The sequence below is a fragment of the Pipistrellus hanaki genome (genome assembly GCF_964339955.1).
Source record: "Pipistrellus hanaki genome assembly, chromosome: 3".
Taxonomy (NCBI): domain Eukaryota; kingdom Metazoa; phylum Chordata; class Mammalia; order Chiroptera; family Vespertilionidae; genus Pipistrellus; species Pipistrellus hanaki.
In genome coordinates, this window is record NC_140505.1 from 106,292,680 (window position 1) to 106,311,421 (window position 18,742).

At 46.2% G+C, this 18,742-nt stretch overlaps 1 protein-coding gene across 9 annotated transcripts in view; it reads right to left on the bottom strand.

The window, feature by feature from the left end:
• The window catches only part of IQSEC3 (IQ motif and Sec7 domain ArfGEF 3), a 108,569-nt gene that overhangs the window by 72,257 nt on the left and 17,570 nt on the right, over positions 1 to 18,742 (bottom strand). For all 9 annotated transcript variants that reach the window (XR_014794587.1, XR_014794588.1, XR_014794589.1 and 6 more), the window contains exon 2: positions 4,363 to 4,446. Coding sequence is in view for 5 of the 9 variants with exons in the window: in XM_084878389.1 (XP_084734515.1) it covers positions 4,363 to 4,446 (84 nt within the window). In the remaining 4 variants the exon portion in view is untranslated. The remainder of the gene's footprint in view (positions 1 to 4,362; positions 4,447 to 18,742) is intronic.

The window sequence follows — 18,742 nt, forward strand, 5'->3', positions numbered from 1 at the left end:
TCCCTTCCTCTCTGTACAAAATCAATAAAATATATATATATTTTTTAAAAATATCGAACTTCTGCAGAAACCGGTTTAGCTCAGTGAATAGAGCATCAGCCTGCAGACTGAAAGGTCCCAGGTTCGATTCCGGTCAGAGGCATGTACCTTGGTTGCGGGCACATCCCTAGTGGGGGGTGTGCAGGAGGCAGCTGATCGATGTTTCTCTCTCATCAATGTGTCTAATTCTCTATTCCTCTCCCTTCCTCTCTGTAAAAAATCAATAAAATATGTATTTAAAAAAAGATACCAAACTTCTCTCCTTCCTAGATTCCTTATCTGTCAATGGGAATAGCAGTATCTCACAGTATTTGGTGAGATAAAATTTTGATAGTGCTCTGTGCAACAACACTGGCATGACCAATAAATACTATGTTGAATAAATATGAGTCTTCCATCCTGGAGCAGGTCAGGGTGGTTGAGAAGGAAGGACCAAATATTGAGGGTGAATCAGTTCATTTGCAGGGGCCCAGAATGCCACCATCCACACTCCTATCCCCACCTCCTGCTCCCCAGGGCTGGGGTTGTTCTGTTTCCTCCCTAGCACCTCCTCTCTCTAACGCGACTCCCGCCCCCCAGCCTCCCAAAATTGCCCTTATAGAAGTCGGTCTTCCTCATCTTGCCTCTTTGCCACTCACGGAGACAAATGGGCTAGATGCCAGGAGGTAGCTGGCCAGGGCAGGGTCATTGTTCCAAACGTCACCGAGAGCCTGGGAGGGAGGGTCCCCGCTCCCATAGAAAGTAGGGCTGCAATTACTGTCTATTCAGTTCCCCAGAATAAAGCCCTGCCGTCAGCTAGCAGCGAGGATGAAAGAGGCTGGCACGGCCTGCTGCCCCTGGCTGGCTCTGGGCCCAGCTCTCACCTGAGGGCCTATTACCCTGGTAAGCATAGACTGTTGCCTAGAGATGTGTGAGCCTAAGCACAATGGAGCCCATGATAACTCTGTGCCAGCCCCATAACTGTTCCATTATACCCAGGACACAATGCCGACCACTCAGCCCCCCTCTGTAGACAGCAGCTCCTGGACTCGCTCTTCCCACTTCTGGGAGCATCATCACCTGGCAGGCTCCAGGTCCCCAGAGAGATTTCTCCTGAGCCCATCCCTCAAAGGCTGCTCTACAGGTGGCTGGGGAGGCTGTGCCAGCACACACTAACAGGCTGGAGCTTCCCCCTCTTTGGGAGGAAGTGAGGGTCTCTCTGGGGCCCTGGGGCTCTCCCCTGGGCTGAGGGTTTGCCTCAGGTGGCGGCAGCAGCTTCTCCTCTCTCACCAGGATCAGCTGTGGGTGATAGGCTTACACAGGTCAGCTGCCATTCAGCCCCAGAGCTTGAGCCCAGTGGCTCATGGAAAGCGATTTTTGCTCAGTCCCACAGCTTGAGGTGGGGACAGGGAGGAGACAGGCCCCCAGCCCCAACATTTGTGCTGGCCTTGGTCACCACTGGCGTCGGGGTACAGAGGAAGAAGGTGAGGGGGGGGGGGTCTCTGTGACCAGCTCTGAGGTCACACAAGAAAGACCTCAACGACCCTAGATCTGACTATTGGTTTGGATTTCTTATATTGGTGTCTCCTGTAGAGATCAACAGGCTAATTCCGAGAAATGCTCGGAGGGGCTTAAGGCTGGCTGAGCTGGTGGGAAACCAGACTGACCAGTGGGGAGGAGCCTGGCTCTCTTTGGAGGGCTCTGTGATGCGCCCACCCTGAGCTGGCCCTCAGCTTGCTCTCTGGCCTCTACTTCCTTGTAGAGAAACTCACCGGGGCTTGAGCTACACTGGAGGCGGGACACCTGGCTAAGGGAGAGGGATTCGGGGCTGTGAAGGAGTCAAGGATAGGGTTGGGAGCAGGGATGTTGGGAATCTGATGGGAGAAAATGTATCTCAGGATGGAATTCCCCCAAGAATCCAAGCACAGACAGATCGACTGACACACTGAACAAAAACATCGAGGTAGCCTTCTTCCAGAGAAGCCAAGAAACTGTCATCAGAGAGACAGACAGACAAACAGAAACCCACTCTAGGAAACTACAAACCGGACAGACAGGACAGCTTGGAATACCTGGGAACAGAGACAGACAACAGCTGGACCAATTTGGGTGCAAGCCTCCCTGCCCCACCCGCGGGGAGGGCTGCCATAGGTCAGAAAACCTTCCACCCACCTCCCTCTCTAGAGCACCTCCACCCCAACCTTGGGGCCTGCCCTTCAAGGGGTTCCCCAGACAATAGGTTTGCTACAATCCCACCCCGAATCTTAGAAAATAACCCTCTTCCCTTGGAGCCCAGGTCCCATGAGGGGCAGCACCCTTCCCTGCCTCCACGTATACCGGCCTCTCTCCCACCCCTTCCTCCCAGGAGCCAGACTGCAGGGTGGGTCTCGCAGAAGAGTGTCAGCACGTGGAAGAGTGGGAGGGGTGAGTGTGAGAGAGAGGAAGGACCAGGGAGCACTCAAGGGAAGATTTCTGTTGCTTGGGCCCCTGGCACCGACTTTGTGAGGATGTGAAGTTACCTGTCCTCACCAAGGCCTGGTGCTCAGGGAGCAACAATTACCTGTCCGCTGAAGTGAGTTGCACTGATGGGGTGGGAGGCAGACTACACAGCTTTCCTTGCTTCTCCTTCGCTGCCAGGGAGGACATTTTTAGGAAGAAGACTCAGACATATCTCTGAACAGTGACGCTCATGGAAGGAGCCAGGGCCCCCTATCTCTTTCCTCCCAGACCACTCTCACACCACTCCAGCCTCTGTCCTCTCTCCTTTCTCTCCACTTTCTCATTCTTTCATTTCTCTTCTTCCTTCCGGTTTCTAGGTGAGCCATTTCCCACTTGGAGGCATTGTGATGTCCCACTAGATGGGGAGCTCCCCGGGAATCCAAGTGGCCTTCATTGTCCTGTGTCCCGGCAAGGAACATGGCACAGAGCCTGGTCCTTCCCTTTGCCTTCCGCCCTCTAACATGGTTGGCTGCAGGGAACACCATGCCTCCCGGAGCCCCGGACTGAAGGGTCTGGAGGCCTTACTGTGGCCCCACTACCCTGGTTCCCTCCTCAGAGTCCTGCCTCATGCCCAGCCCCCCTGACTTCTTTAAGGGAAATGAGCAGTAACACCTTCCAGGGGGGTGTTTTCTGTCCTTAAGTTCGATAGCCATCATCTCCGATTATTATCTATTTTCCAAGGAAGAAAGGGAATGATGGTGGGATTGTTAAATCTTAAACCTGGAAGTGGCAAGCAGGGAGTCAAACCCTGTCAGTGTGCATCTGGGCATCGGTACTTACTGGCTGTGGGACTGTGGGCCAGTCCCATGAGTGCTCTGAGCTCACTTGCCTCTCAAGTAAGACAGGGCTTATAAAATCTGCCTGGTCTTATTCTCTTAAGCAGGTGAGAAGCTCAGTGAGGTTACATGTAAATGTCATTTTTCTAGACAGACCAACCCCTTCATTATACTGATGTGGAAACTGAGGCCCAGGGGAGTTATGTCACTTGCCCAAATTCATTCTGACAACAGGAGACTGTACATGGGGCAAGTTTTTTGTCCCAAATCGAAGGATCATGACTGAGTGAAGTAAAGAACAAGAGAAATGTGCAGGACTGTGAGACTGAAAAATTGGTGGGAAAGAGAAGAAAATGAAGTGGAATAAGGGACAGAGACTGACAGCACACACATCAAGATGAGAGGGAGCAGAAACTGATGTGGGCGGGGAGGAGGGGAATGGAGGAACAGCGGGGCAGGCAGATAGATGAATGTGGGAGGAGAAAGATGAAAGCATGATGGAGAGAGAACACAAGGGAAGGAGACAGGAAGAAAGAGGCGTCTGAATAACCCAAAACAAGATGAAGGAGAAAGCTTGGGACAGTGACACCAAATCTCGACTTTTCACTACTTGCCTTCCTTCCCAAGTTGTCAGATAACTCATCGAAGGTTGAAAAATCCCTGAAATTAAAATCAGTCATCTTGACTTCCTTATGGAAGGAGAAAGATCAGGAAGACAAATGGAAATATCTGATCTAAGAGGACAGTGGGCATTCTCATTGGTTAAGCAGCTACTGTGCTCTGTAATTACAGCCACCTTCATTTCCCTGATGTTTAAAAATGTGACCTACATAGGTCACTTAGAGGGGAGCAGTATAGGAAAGGGCATAATGACCTCAAAGGTAGGGAATGGCTCATCTGGGGTCCAGAGGAGGCAACGAGAAATGGAAGTACGAGGAAGGAAGTAAAAACAAACAGCCAACAGCACAAGACTCCAGGAAGAGGCCAAATGGTGCGGTGGTGTGTGCTTTGCTCCGAGGGGAAGGGCTGTGGGTGGGGAGGGGAGGACCATCCACCAATGACTTCTCACCTTTGTGAGGCCGGGTCTGCGCAGGAGGGCTTCTGCTCGGCATCGGCGGCTGGGCAGCAGAACTGGTGCAACACGGTCTCATTCCTGAGGGCAGAGCAGAGGAAGAAGGTCAGAGCTCGGCCTGGACAGGCTGGGCCCGGCACAGCTCTCTCACACCAAGGCCTTTCTGCCCTGAAACCTTACCCCTGTGTCACTAAAGTTGCCAGCAAGGATGCTCTGCCATCGAGGCCCAATGCAAACACCATCTCCTGCTTACAGTGCCCCTGACTTCCTGCCAAGGGAACTCTTCCACCTTCTGCACCTCCCTCCCCTCAGTAGGCTCCTCCAGTTGTAGGAGCAATTTGTTTCCTCTGTCTTTTATCATCATCATAGTTCTTTATTACCCTATTCCCCACTAAGGGCCAGCAAGGCAGACTTCATCTACCCACCTGTGATGCACAGAATTGCATACAGTAAACATTTCAAAGCTGATCATATGCAAAGGTACAAAGCACTCACACAGAGGCCTTAGTGTTGCTAGCTGAAAATCCAAGGTATGGTGCTTGATGGATTTGTTTGACATGGATGGAAAAGCAATCCAGGAAGCAGAGACCTGGGCTCCAGTGCAGCTAGCCAGCTGTGTGACACCTAGTTCACCTCTTTTGGGTCTCAGTTTATTCATTGGTGAAATAAGGGAGATGAACTAGAGAAGTGGTTCTCAACCCTGGCTGCTTATTAGAATCACCAGGAAATTTAAAATTGACCCCTGCCTGGACCCTACCCCTAAGGACTAACTCACTTGGTCTCGCCTGGCGTGGGGGCGGGTGAGGCGGGGTGGCACCAGGACTTGTTATAGGTTCGCAGCAGAGCAATTAGACTGCATAATTTCCCAGGTCCCTTCCACCTCTAAAATGCTGCGATTCTAATATACACTTTGAGCCAACTTGGGGTTTAATATTGAAATTACTTTTTTTTTTATAAGTGATACTGTCCATTGCCTTCTCTCTCTTACCAAGCAGTTGCTGCACTGGGCGTTATGGAGTCAGAGAATGTCAGATCTGGAAGGGCCCCGAAAGATCACCTGAAAGGGATTTTTAAACTTCTTTAGCTTCAGGACACTTTGTCCAAAGCCAGTCTGTACTGCAAGCTGCTAAATCTGGCTATTCTCATGGAAGAAAATACTGTTGAAGCCTACCTTAGACAAAAATAAATTCCAGAGAGACTGCATGTTTAAATGAGAAAATAAAACAAGGAAGATAAAGAAGGAACCTGAGGAATATAGCCTATGCGTTAAGGAGGCTTAAAATAAAACAGGAAACTAAAAAGCCAGTCAGAAAAAGATAAACATGTCTGACTACACAAAATAAAAACATCTAGTATGAAAAAAGATACCCTATTAAATCAAAAGAAAAATGACAGAATGGGAAAATATATTTGCAACTCATGTGACAGAAAGCACGTTAATATCCTACTTTGAACTCCCGCAAATTCATAGTGTAAAGACAAACCCAGTAAAAATATATGGGCAAAGGATATGAATTCCGGTTGACACAAGAGGAGATCCAAAGAGCTGGTGAATATATCGAAAGATGCTCCACCTTATAGTAAAAAGGCAAATGCCAATTAAGGGAACCCTGAGAAACTATTTCCCATCCCCCAGACTGGCAAACACGAAAAGGACTAATGAGTGCAAGTGCTGGTGAGGATGTGGGGCGAGAGGTGCCCTCATCCACTGCCTGTGTAGATGTGAAAATTAAAAGAACACAGGTCCTCTGACCCAGATCCCACCTCTGGAATTTTATACCCTAGATAAGCAAGTACCCATTTATGAAGGTATTTGTAGAAAATGTTGTGGCATCCTTATTTTTACAGGATGGGGTGGGAGGTAAAAATAACCTATATCCCTAAGGTTACTTCTTTATCTTCCCTTGTTTTATTTTCTCATTTAAATATGCAGTCTCTCTGGAATTTATTTTTGTCTAGGGTAGGTTTTAACAGTATTTTCTTCCATGAGGATAGCCAGATTTAGCATCTTCCAGTAAAAATACATTAAGGAGCCTTATTTTTACAGGACAGGGTGAATGGGCATGGAGGGGAGAGAAATAAACCACTGGAAATAACCCGAATCCCAATCAATCAGGGAATGGTGGTTGAGTAAACTTGTAGCTTTATTCATACTAAGGAATTATAGCTCTTGGCCTGGTTTGATTTCCACAATATATGGCTAAATGAGAAATGAACGTTGCAGAGAAATTATATAGTTTTGTAAAATAAATATTAACCCCTTTCCCCCAAATTCAAATTCTATACATTGTGCTGTATTCATATACGAATGCATTCATAACTAAGCTATTAACATTGGTTATCTCAGCAAGATTAGAAAATGGGGGGGGAAGTGTAGGTATAAAAAGGAAAAGGAAAAAATGGTGTAATGTTAATTGAAAATGTTAAATATAAATTCCTACTTATGCCATTACTATAAATACATAAAAATTGAAATGTACCTGAACAAGGACTAGCAAGTGTCAGGAACCAATACAAATATTAATGTCACTTCATAATGAAGCAGGAGCAATTTTATGTTAGATTTTTATTAATTTAGTAATAAATAGATTAGTAATTATAGATTATGGATAACCTATAGATTATAGATTAATATTTACTACAACTAATATAACTTTTTTAAAGGGCAATGAAGCAATAATTGAATCTGACCCCTCATTTTACAATTGAGAAGGCTGAGGCCTAGAGTTGGGGAAGTGATTTGTCTACAGTTGTTTCCGCACCAAAGTTCAATCTTCCAGTCAATCCTACCATTCCCATCCAGCCCAGGCATTTTTGGGGTAAATCAGAGCCTTTAGATAATTGTCTGTTATACCTTGAGGGCCACCTGGCATGAGAAAAGGGGGAAGGAGGAAGGAGGAGACAAGGCAGATGGGCTCAGAGGCCAAACAATGGAGCGGTAGACCCAGGTGTGTAGCTAAAGCAGAGAACCAACCCCTTCACCCCAGTTCCTACTACCAAGTGCACCTCTGCCCCAGAGCAGGTTCAGAATTTTGGCAAAATCCCTGAGAGCCTAGGCAAAGAGGCACAGCTGGTTCACCATCCACCACACTCACATTTCAGGAAAGAGAGTGCACACAGACACCATCACAAGCTGATTCTGCCCATTTCTGGGAAGCATCCTCCCAGGGCTGGGAGCTGCTCCTCAGACCAGGACTGAGGCAGGCTCCAGATGGTTTTCCCAGGCCTCCGGACTCAGCTGTGTTGGCCTATGCAATGGATAACATAAGCCTGAATGTCCCCAAGTCCGCCCACATCTCAGGCTTGGGATGCAGTGTTATTGGGGTTGTACTCTCTTTTGCCGTTCATGCTAATGGCGTCCCTCAGGACAGTCCAGCTGAGAGGAGAAGCTTGCCTTCAGCTCTTCTCCAGTTTCTCCTCTATCCACCTCCTGTCCCATGGTCCTCCTAAACCTGGCGTGGAACCTCTCTTTTTGCCTTCACTTGGGGTTTCGTTCATGATGACTTATAAGTCCTATTCTGCCTTCTCTGACCAGTCTGGCCACCTCTCTTACCCAAGGTCATGGTCCGAGTGCCCTGACCTGGGCAAGTCTTAGCTTAAGTTGGCTAAATATGGCTGTTAGCCTCCCAAACTCCCCTTCCCTCCATCCCAAAAGAAATACCTAACAAAGGGACCCAAAGAATTAATTGCCGCTAAAAACAAAATGAGAGCCCTGACTAGTGTGGCTCAGTTGGTTGGAGTATCATCCTGTGTACCTGAGGGTTGTGGGTTAGGTTACCAGTCAGGACACATACCTAGCTTGGAGGTTCCATCCCCAGCCAGGGCAAGTACAGGAGGCAAAATTAATGCTATTCATTGAATATTTTTTGTGTGTTTTTCTTGATTTCAAAGAGGAAGGGAGAGGGAGAGAGAGAAACATCAATGATGAGAGAATATCATTTATTGGCTACCTCCTACATGCCACCTCCATTGTGGATAGAGTCCACACAACCTGGGCATGTGCCCTGACCTGGAATCAAACCAAGACCTTCTGGTTCATAGGTCAATGCTCAACCACTGACCCACACTGGCAGGACTAATAATTGTATTTTACCACTTTATAATGTTTACTATATGGCACATATAATTCTAAGCACTTTCCATGTATTAAGTTGTTAATTCTCGCAAAACATCCAACAAAACTTTCTCATCACTATGCAGATGAGGAAACTGAGGCATAGTGAGTTTGTACTGCTGATGAAATATTATACATTCAACATATGCTTCATTTCTTATGACAACTTTTAGGGTATGTTTTATAGTATCTCCCCCCCCCCTTTTTTTTTTTTTACAACTGAGAAAACCAAGACTCAGAAGAAGTGAGTGACTTGGCTAAGGTCACACAACTGGTTAGTATGAGAGCCTAAATCCCAGTCGGGCTGTGGAATCATATAACCCTCAGCTCACCCCTGAGTATGAGACTGGAAGGGCTCTCTCAGGGCCCCCATGTTGCACTGTTCTGGGGGCATCATCCACATTGTAGTCTGTGGGGTTCACAGCCTAAGGCTGTGGCCCTTGGGAATTCTGGAGCTGGAGGGGTCCCAAGGATTTAGGCAATGGAAGAGCCCTTCTGAAGAAGGAAGATGGCCCATTCTGAGTTCTTAGCTCTTGAAATTCCAAAGGAGGAAGGCTTGTGGTACTTAGGCCAAAAGTTTGTTACTTGGATTCTTAATTCCAGGGCCCATGATTTTAGGCAAAATCCAGTTCTTTCTGGTTTTAGTGGTCTCAAGTGCCCCAAACTGATGAATATTGAGAGATAGCTGGATTGAAGGTGGATGTGGTGAAACCTAAATCTGGGGCAGCCCAGACCCACAGAGAGGAAAGTGATGTGTGGCCATTCCCTGGTCATGCTGGGGGTGGGGTGGGGAGGAGAGGAGCACAGCGAGGAGCAGCTGGCTCAGGGAATTTCAGACATCACCCAAGTAAGATGGGGGTTAAGGGTCCTCGAAGAAGGTATTGTGGACCTGAAGGCCTAGGGGAACCTCAGGCTCAGCCAGAAAAGGACCCTTTTTCTTAGCTAGGAAGCTGGGAAGAGAGTGGTGGTGCTGCCGAGACCTGCAGGGCCAGGTGGTGGCGGGAAGGGGAAAAAACAGCGCTACAAGGAGCTGATTGCAGCTCTGCCAGGGACAGTAGGCAACTATTGGGGCTGCGCACCTCTAAATCCCACATCTATATTTAGTTTGAGGCTCAGGATTCCACTTGCAAGGCCTTGAGAACAGTTGAGTCGTTTAGAGGAACTGATGATGTGTGCAGTCCTGCCTGGGTGAAGCTGGCAGAGGGATAGAAAAGGGAACTCCCAGGAGGAGAATCAAGGAGGAAAAGCCAGGAGCCTAGTGAGGCAACTCTGAAGGAAAAAAACAACAACCCTCCCCTTCACCAAGTAGAAGAAATCAGATTAACCCCCAGTCTTTGACAGGAAGCAGTCAGGGAATGTCTGTCTCTACAGGCGCTGTCTTGAACTCCAATAAAAGGGAGAAACTTGAAATCATTTCCAGTCACCTCCTCACCCCCATTCGTCCTGGTACCACCATCACTAGTGCTGGGAAGAGCCTGAAGACTGAGTTCCTTCCCTCCCCCCGCCCCCCACTTTCTCTTAATTTTTTTCACCTCCTCTAAGAAGCCTCCTCTGTTTAAACATGATGAATAGGAGAAAAAGGTACCCTCATTTCCTCAGAAATCATTGCTATTATAGGAGGTGGGATTAGGGTTAGAGTTAGGGTTAGGGTTAGGGTTAGGGTTTAGGATTAGGGTTAGGGTTAGGAGGGAGATGTTAAATCTACAAAACAACTTTGAAAAACAAGAACAACTTGAAAGACACACTGTGCTTTCAAGATTTACAACAAAACTATCAAAATAAAGACAGTTTGGTGTTGGCATAAGAACAGACATGCAGAGTGATTGAATCAAATAGAGGGGTTGGAAATAGAAAGAAACTTGTATTGGTTCTTGGTAAAAGTACCAAGATAATTAAAAGGAAAATGATAACCTTTTTAACAGTGCTAAAGCAATTGGATCTCCATGAGCAAAAAAAAAAGACTTTAACCCATGCCTTGCCCCATGTATAAAAATTAATACAAAATAGATTATAGATTTAAAAAACAACAACAGATAACCCTGCTAGTGTGGCTCAGTGGTTGTGCATCAACCTATGAAATAGGAGGTCGTGGTTGGATTCCCTAGCAGGTCAGGCTCAAACCCCAGTAGGGTGTGTGCAGGAGGGGCAGCTGATTAATGATTCTCTATCCTCATTGATATTTATATCTCTCTCCCTCTCCCTTCCTCTCTCTAAAATCAACAACAACAACAACAAAAACCACCATTCAGATAAAACTATAAAACTGCTAAAAGAAAACATGGAATAAAATCTGGGACTTTAGTTTATGCAGAGATTTCCTAGGTAGGAAATGAAAAGCACAAATCATAAAAGAAAAAATTCATAAATTAGACTTCAAAAATTTAAATTTTTTTTCTCTTTAAAAGACACTATTAAGAAAAATAAATAATTCTTTCTTAAATTTCATTTTTAAATTATTGTTGACATTTACTATTATTTTATACTAGAGGCCCGGGGTCCCTTAGCCTGGCCTGCAACTTCTTGCAATTTGAGACACCTTGGGGGATGTTGGACTGCCGGTTTCAGCCTGATCCCCACAGGCCAGGCCGAGGGATCCCACTGGTGCATAAATCCATGCACTGTGCCTCTAGGATGCATGTAAGATCTTTGGTTAATCTCTTCCCGCCCTTCCCCCTTCCCTCCACCCCCTGAGATTCATCAATCTGTTCCATGTTTCCATGCCTATGCATTGAGCATCTGACCCCTAGTGGTTAGTGCACATCATAGCTACTGGCCAAATGGTCAAATAGTCTTGGCAAAAGCTTGGGCTTTCATAACTGTAGATGACCTAAAGACTCAAGTAAACACTTGTCCAAAGAAGACATACACATGATCAATGGGTGTATGAAAATATGCTCAAAGTCACTGCTCATCAGGGCAATGCAAATCAAAACCAGGATGACTATTATGAAAATAAATAAACAAAAGACAACATGTGTTGGCAAGGATGTGAAGAAATTGGAACCCTTGAACACTGTTGCTGGGAATGCAAAATAGTGCTATGGAAAAACAGTATGGTGGTTCCTCAAAAATTAAAAATAGAACTACCTTGCCAAACCCGGTTTGGCTCAGTGGATAGAGCGTCGGTCTGCGGACTGAAAGGTCCCAGGTTCGATTCCAGTCAAGGGCATGTACATTGGTTGCGGGCACATCCCCAGTAGGGGGTGTGCAGGAGGCAGCTGATCGATGTCTCTCTCTCATCGATGTTTCTAGCACTCTATCCCTCTCCCTTCCTCTCTGTAAAAAAAATCAATAAAATATATATTTTTTTTAAAAAATAGAACTACCATATGATCCAGAAATCCCACTTCTGAGTATTTATTTAAAATCAGGATCTCAAAGAGATATTAGCACTACAGGATCATTGCACCACTGTTCACAATAGCCAAGATTCACAAACAACCTAAATGTCCATTGATGGATGAATTAATTTTTAAAAAAGTATATGCATTCAATAGAATGTTATTCAGCCTTAAAAATGGAAATTCTCCAATATGTCATCATATGAATAAAATTTTAATACATACTCAGCAAAATAAACCAGTCACAAAGGACAAATACTACATCATCCCACTGATATGAAATATCTAAAATAGTCACACTCATAGAATCAAAGACTAGAATGGCGGTTACCAGGGGTTAGGGGAGAGGGGAAAGTGAGAAACTGCTAATCAATGGGCATAAACTTACAGCTATGCAAGACGACGAAGTTCTCGAGATCTGCTGTACAACATTGTGTCTCTGGTTAACAATTTAAGTATTGTACACTTAAAGTTTGTTAAGAGGGAAGATCTTAACAAAGTTCCTACCACAATAAAACAAACTAAAACTAAGAAGCTAAACATCAGTGCTTTGGTTTGAATATTTATTTCTTGAGTTGTATGACTGAAATGTGTGGTTCCCACCTGTGAGCACCTGAGCCTGCCAGGAGAGTAGGAGTGAGAGGGAGCTGGTCCAGAGTTAATACAAGGAGTGCACAAACACGCACACCAAGCATTGCCTGTAAATTAAATGAGTGATATATCCTGCACACATATGGATGGCGCATGCTAAATGGATGCCAAAGAATTAGTATCAACAAAATAAAGACTGATGTTATAAAACAGCAACATTAACTGGTAAATGATAAAATTGTAGTACATCTATACAATGGAATACTAGTGAGCAATAAAAAGGGATGAGCTACACATGCATGCATCTTTGTGGATGAATTTCAAAAGCATTATACTAAGTGAAGGAAGCTAGACACAAAAGTCTACTCACGGTATGATTCCATTTATAGAACATTCTAAAATAGAAAAAAACTATAGTGATAGAAAGCAAATCAGTTTCATTTGGTATAAGGTGCGGGATCAAACTGCAAAAGGGAAAAAGGGGTCATTTGGGGTGATGGAAAGGTTCTATCACTTGATTGAGATCATAGTTCACAACTGTAGACATTTGTCAGAACTTATCAAATGATACACTTAAAATGGGTAAATTTTATTATATATAATTGTATCTTAATACAACTGACATTTTTAAAAGACCAAAATCTTTTTCTTCCCCTTCTCACTTCTTAATACTCCGAGAGGCTTTAGAAAAAAATTTTTTTTAAATATATTTTATTGATTTTGTACAGAGAGGAAGGGAGAGAGATAGTTAGAAACATCAATGAGAGAGAGTCATCAATCAGCTGCCTCTTGCACACCCCCTACTGGGGATATGCCTGTAACCAAGGTACATGCCCTTGACCGGAATCGAACCTGGGACCCTTCAGTCCCCAAGCCAACGCTCTATCATTGAGCCAAACTGGTTTCGGTGGCTTTAGAAAAATTTCTGTTCTAACTTCCCTCATCCCATTTCTCCCCAGATCGCCTAATTATTAACCCCCCTCCAAGCAGCAGGGGAAAACACTGCATTTTCCCTTCCTTCCAACTGCTAGATTGGATTTTCAGAGACCAGATGGCTCATGACTGAGCCAAAGGAGTCCAGGAGGCCAGAAACTAGGACAATGAGAAAATCAGGGATTGGGATGGCTGAATGGGGGAAATGTGGACCAGGGCTAGGGGCTGAGAGTCCCTGGAAGTGCAGGAGTAACAGTGCTGAAAAGACAGAGACCCGGTCCCACTCCACCGCTGCTGGCCCTCAGGAGTGTCGGGCCAGTCATGGTAAATGGGGCTCTTATTCCTGTCTGGTTTCTTTCAGTTTTTTTCTTTCACTTTGAGTTGTGGGGACTCAGTAAGACTTTGAATGTGAAACTGCCTCTGGAGAAACATAATAAACCCTGCATAGATGCAAATCCTTATCGTGACTGTTACTGATATTATTAGTCTTTGCCACCATGGAGCTCAGCAGAGACCTCCCAGGATGTTATCTTAAAGTCCTGCTCTCTAGTCCCACCCCCTCCTCCAGGCAGACCTGGGGGCTGCGAGGGTAGATTTCCTTCCCTCATTGGTAAAATCTGCCACTATACGGTCTTCCATGGAAAGTTTTGGAGAGATCTTAACAAGGCTGGTGATTACAGCTGTTCCAGCAACAGAAAACACCACCTGGTGGCATCCAGGTCCGGGAGGACAACCAGGCTCAGCGTTCATTGTTCAGTCCTGACAAAGTCTGAAATCTCCTCGGGGACCTCACCCTCACCTGGGTTTGCTTCTTTCATTCTCTGCTCACTTTTCTTTGGGTGAGTTTTAAAGGTCACCTAGTCCATGCCCCCAAGGAACAGAAGGCTACAGACTCCAGGGGAGAGTTCCTGCCTCTCCTTTTCAGAGAGCCTTTCCCTGAAAACACGCTGTAGGCTCTTCAGATGTTCATATGAAGAGAGTGCCTTTGATCTCGTGGTACCCTGAGTTTCTCTCCTGTGTTCTCAGGAACCCCACTGCCCCAGGCACTGCCCCAGGGGATTCTCTGAGGTCAGAGGAAAGTGGAGAGGGAGGGCAGGGCATAGAACCTTACACTGCAACCCATCAGCTCTGGTTTGATCTATTTTATCTACTAGGGATGCCCATTGGGTTTAAGTTGGAGATAAAATTTCCTTGTTGTTTTTTGTTTAAAAAAAAAAAAACCCACACAAAACAACTGGGAAAGTATTCTTCTAACCAAAAACCCTGCTACTGCAGCTACTGTAGCTCCCAGGATCTCAGCCAATCACAGCTCCTCTTGGGGAGGAGCTGCTAGCTGCCCTTCAGGCAGTGGCGCACTGCCCTCTCTTTCTCATTGCCTGGAGGAAGGCCCCTTAAGCACTCCTACCTACCTCCTCTGTACAAATTCTGCCTTGGTTTCCTCATCAGTAAAATGGGATTAGTAACAAGACTTTACAGTGTTGTTGTGAGAATGAAATGAGTTAAAACGTGTAAAGCACTTAATAGAATTTGGCACACAGTAAATGCTTAATAAATGTCAGCTGTTATTAATACTTTCCTTCTGCCCATCTTGCCTCTCTCCCTTTGATCTCAGGGAAGAGGTGCTCCCTCTTCTCCAAGCCCCATCCAGTCTCTCCTGCTCTTCATCCTTTGTTCCCTACTGTCTTCAGTGCTGTCATTCTCATAGGTCTTTTCTCTTCAGCATATAAATATGCTCAAATCTCTCATCCCAAACTACTGTTTTCCCCTACAGCTCTTCCCATCGTTCTTCAGCCAGCCTTTTAGGAAGAGATGTCTGTGTTCAAGGACTTCTTCCATCTTGATCAGCCAACTTGCTGGAATGCAGTTCTTCCCCCCAGAATTTTCACTGGGAAAGTCCCCAAGGATCTAGTTGCCCAACCCAGTGGAATATGTCAGTTCCTAATGGACTTTTCTGTAGTTATTGATTGGGCAAGCCTTCTTTCTTGTAACCTTCCTCCCTTGACTTCAGGGTAAGTGCTATGCCTGCTCTTCCTTGCTTTCATGGAAATAGGAGGAAATCAGCCTCCACGCCGAGAGGAGCCCAGACAAGTTCACAGGGAGGTGCCTGTGGGAAGGAGCAACCACCACAGCTCACCAGCCATTCGATGGCCATCCTGAAACCGAACCTTCCAGCCTTAGTCAAGCCTCTCCAGCTGATGCCATGTGGATTTCTGCCATGGATAACGAGCAGGTTTCTAATCAAAGCAGATACTTGCTGATGTATAAGTCCTGGGATGGCTGGAAGACACTAAGTTGGGGTGCTTTATGATGCATCTCGTAGTGGATTATAGTTGTTGGCCTGTCTCCCCAACTAGACTATAAGCTGCTTCAGGGAGAGACATCTCTGCATCAGATATAACTGACACCTATTAGCCCTGTAAGGTCAGTATCAATGTTGCCAGTATTCCCTTTTTGCAGATAAGAAAACTGAGGCTGAGGGGAAGGAAGTGGCTCTATTCAAACTGCAAACAGTGGGCCCCAATGCCCTGTTCACAATTCCTTAACAAGGTGCCGGGGCACCCTTTACCCTCAGAAAAGATCATATCTCCCCCACAGTGTCTCCCCACAGAGCTCAGAAGACAATGAACACTCCATAATTGCTTGCTTGTCCAATTACTTACTGAGCACACTTACTGCCTGCCAGAAACCTGACATACAGCAACTATAACGTAAGAGTTTTACAGATGAGTAATGGAATTTAGTAACAAGGTCAAAGGCACACTGCTAGTAGAGGCTGAGGTAGGAATTGAACCCAAGCCAGGACCCAGCCCCCACATTATTCTGCACCCACAGAAGAGGCTCTGGTGTACAGTGGGCCAAACAAGAAGCCTGGATTCAAATTCTAGAGAGATCTAGCTGTGCGGTTTGGGGCTCTCTGAGCCTATGCCCTTACCCGTGAAGTCCACTAGCCACTGGGATGGCTCTGGAATCTTAGATGATCTGACCTTCTTCAGCCTCAGTTTCCCCAGCTATGAAGGGGAGGTCATAAAAGAAACTACCTCATAGAGTTGCTGTGAAGGTCCAACCATATAATCCATGTCATGCTTAGTATACAATATTAGTACATAGCAGGGCAACATAGAACATCTGGAACATATATTGGTATGGGGCACAGAAGTCCAGTGTTCAAAGCCGTTTTTAGTTAACACTTGGTCTGCCTGAGCCTCAGTTTCCTTACCTGTAAAATAGGGTACTGTTAGCATTTACCTCCAAGTGTGATTGTGAGGATTGAATGAGCAGATATATCTGAAGTGCTTAGAACTGTGCCTGGCCCAGTTAATCCGCCCCTGCTGCTCCTAGACCCAGAGTTCCTAGCCCTCAGCCCTGGAGGTGAGTACTCAAAAGCCTCTCAACAATGCTATGTGGATGGCACAGCTTCTACCTATTTTTGAAGTTTATGATTAGGAAACAGGCTAAAGTGGATGAAAGCCTCAGTCAGAGATCCCTGGCTGCTCCAATCTCCAAATCTCCCAATTCTGCCCACTCTTCAGGGCCCAGCCAAAGACATTTCCCCTCCAAAGTCTTCCCTTGCTCATGCCATGCCCACCCTCCTGCCCCTGCTCCTGCCCCTGCCCAGGCTGGAAGCATGCACCTCCGGACTCCCACAGCAGCCTCTCTGCAACACGCACAGGCTAAAACATCGTATTGCCAATGTCTGTATGCATGGTGCACCTCCCTATACTAGAGTGAGCTTTCTAGGACAAAGCCATGACTGTGACCAATTCATGTCTACATCCAGTGCAGATGTAGCCTGGCTCGTGGCAATAGGTACCATTTATCAACTCAATGCGTGAATAAGTCTTTATTTCTGAGGATGCTGGAGAGAAATGGGGACTAAACAAGCACATGCATGAAACAGGCACATGCATGGAAAAAGCCCAAGTATGTACCACAGAAACCCTATCATCATATGTGCAAGCCCTTTCTATACATTCCCTCATTTTAATCCTCATTTTATAGATGAGGAGACTCAGAGAGACCAAGACACTTGCTTAATATCATACAGCTTTGGCATCAACCTGGCAGTCTTGGGGAAGCTTAATCAGACCAGGAAACTGAGCCTATAACTCGAGAGTGTCAGGAGGCCCCCAGCTCCTCCTCGCCACACTCACCACCCCAGCTCAGCCTCAGTCTCCACACTGCATGCTGCCTTCTCCCCTTCCTGCCCAGTGGGTAGCACTGCCAGCAACCTCAGAGCCATTTAGTTTCCTAGCTCAAGCCTATTTGTGTAAAGTCCAAGACCTTTGAAGGCAGCCAGGAGGATGCCAGCACCAGGCAGGGGTGGCTCAGTGTGAATGACAGGACTGGAGCTTGGCTGCCCTTTGCCAGCTTCCTTCACAAGAGATCTCTTTATTACCTGGCAGGTGGGTACCTGGCTGCTGGGCAAAGCCAGCTTGAAAGGACAGATCAAGGCCATCTGGCCCATGCAGCCTCAGAGGCTGCTTCACACTGTGGCCTACCTCAGGATGCCAGAGTACATGGCATCACTCCCACACCCTTAATCAATGGTGAGCATGCATTGCTTTTCCAGGGATAGCGAAGATAAGTCCTGACCAATAATAATGACTACATTTGTGCAGTGGTTCCGATTTATGGAAAATGGTAGTAATATTATTATCCTATATAATAAAAGCCTAATATGTAAATAGACTGACTGGCAGAACCACTGGTCACTATGATGTGCACTGACCACCAGGGGGCAGATATTCAATGCAGGAGCAGCCCCCAGCCCTCAGGCTCCAGGCCAGCCAAGGAAGGTGCCAGCAGGGCCCCTCCACCCCAATTGTCCCGTTGGTCGCTCCACAGATTGGCTCTGATTGCCAGCCAAGCCTAGGAACCCTACCCATGCACAAATTTCGTGCACTGGGCCTCTAATATATTATAATAATTAATGTTAATATTAATACCACTTGACTGATGAGCAAGGTTTGATGACCTCCTGATAACACATAGCTGAGACTCTAGCCCATGCCCTTCCTTGCTGCGTGCTGCCCCCAGCACCTACTCTCATTACGCCACTCAAGCCCACAGCAGGCATCTGCAGGGGAGGTGGCCACTGGGTTGTGAATGGAAGAGGCTTGATCTTGCCCTCCATAGCACAGGCAGACTCTTGGAGTTAAACAAAAACATAAAAATCTCATCCAGCCAATCCCTGATCTCACAGTTCCAACCAACCTTCTAGCCACCTGCTCAGTGGACAATGAGTCATGCGTACCGACTCAACTCACATACCTACAGAAATATCTCTTACTTCTGGTAAACCACCTACATGCTAGCATTCAACATGCTTTTTATACCTGTTTGGATGTGCAAATATTAATATATATAAACATATACACATGCTTCTTGGTGTACACAC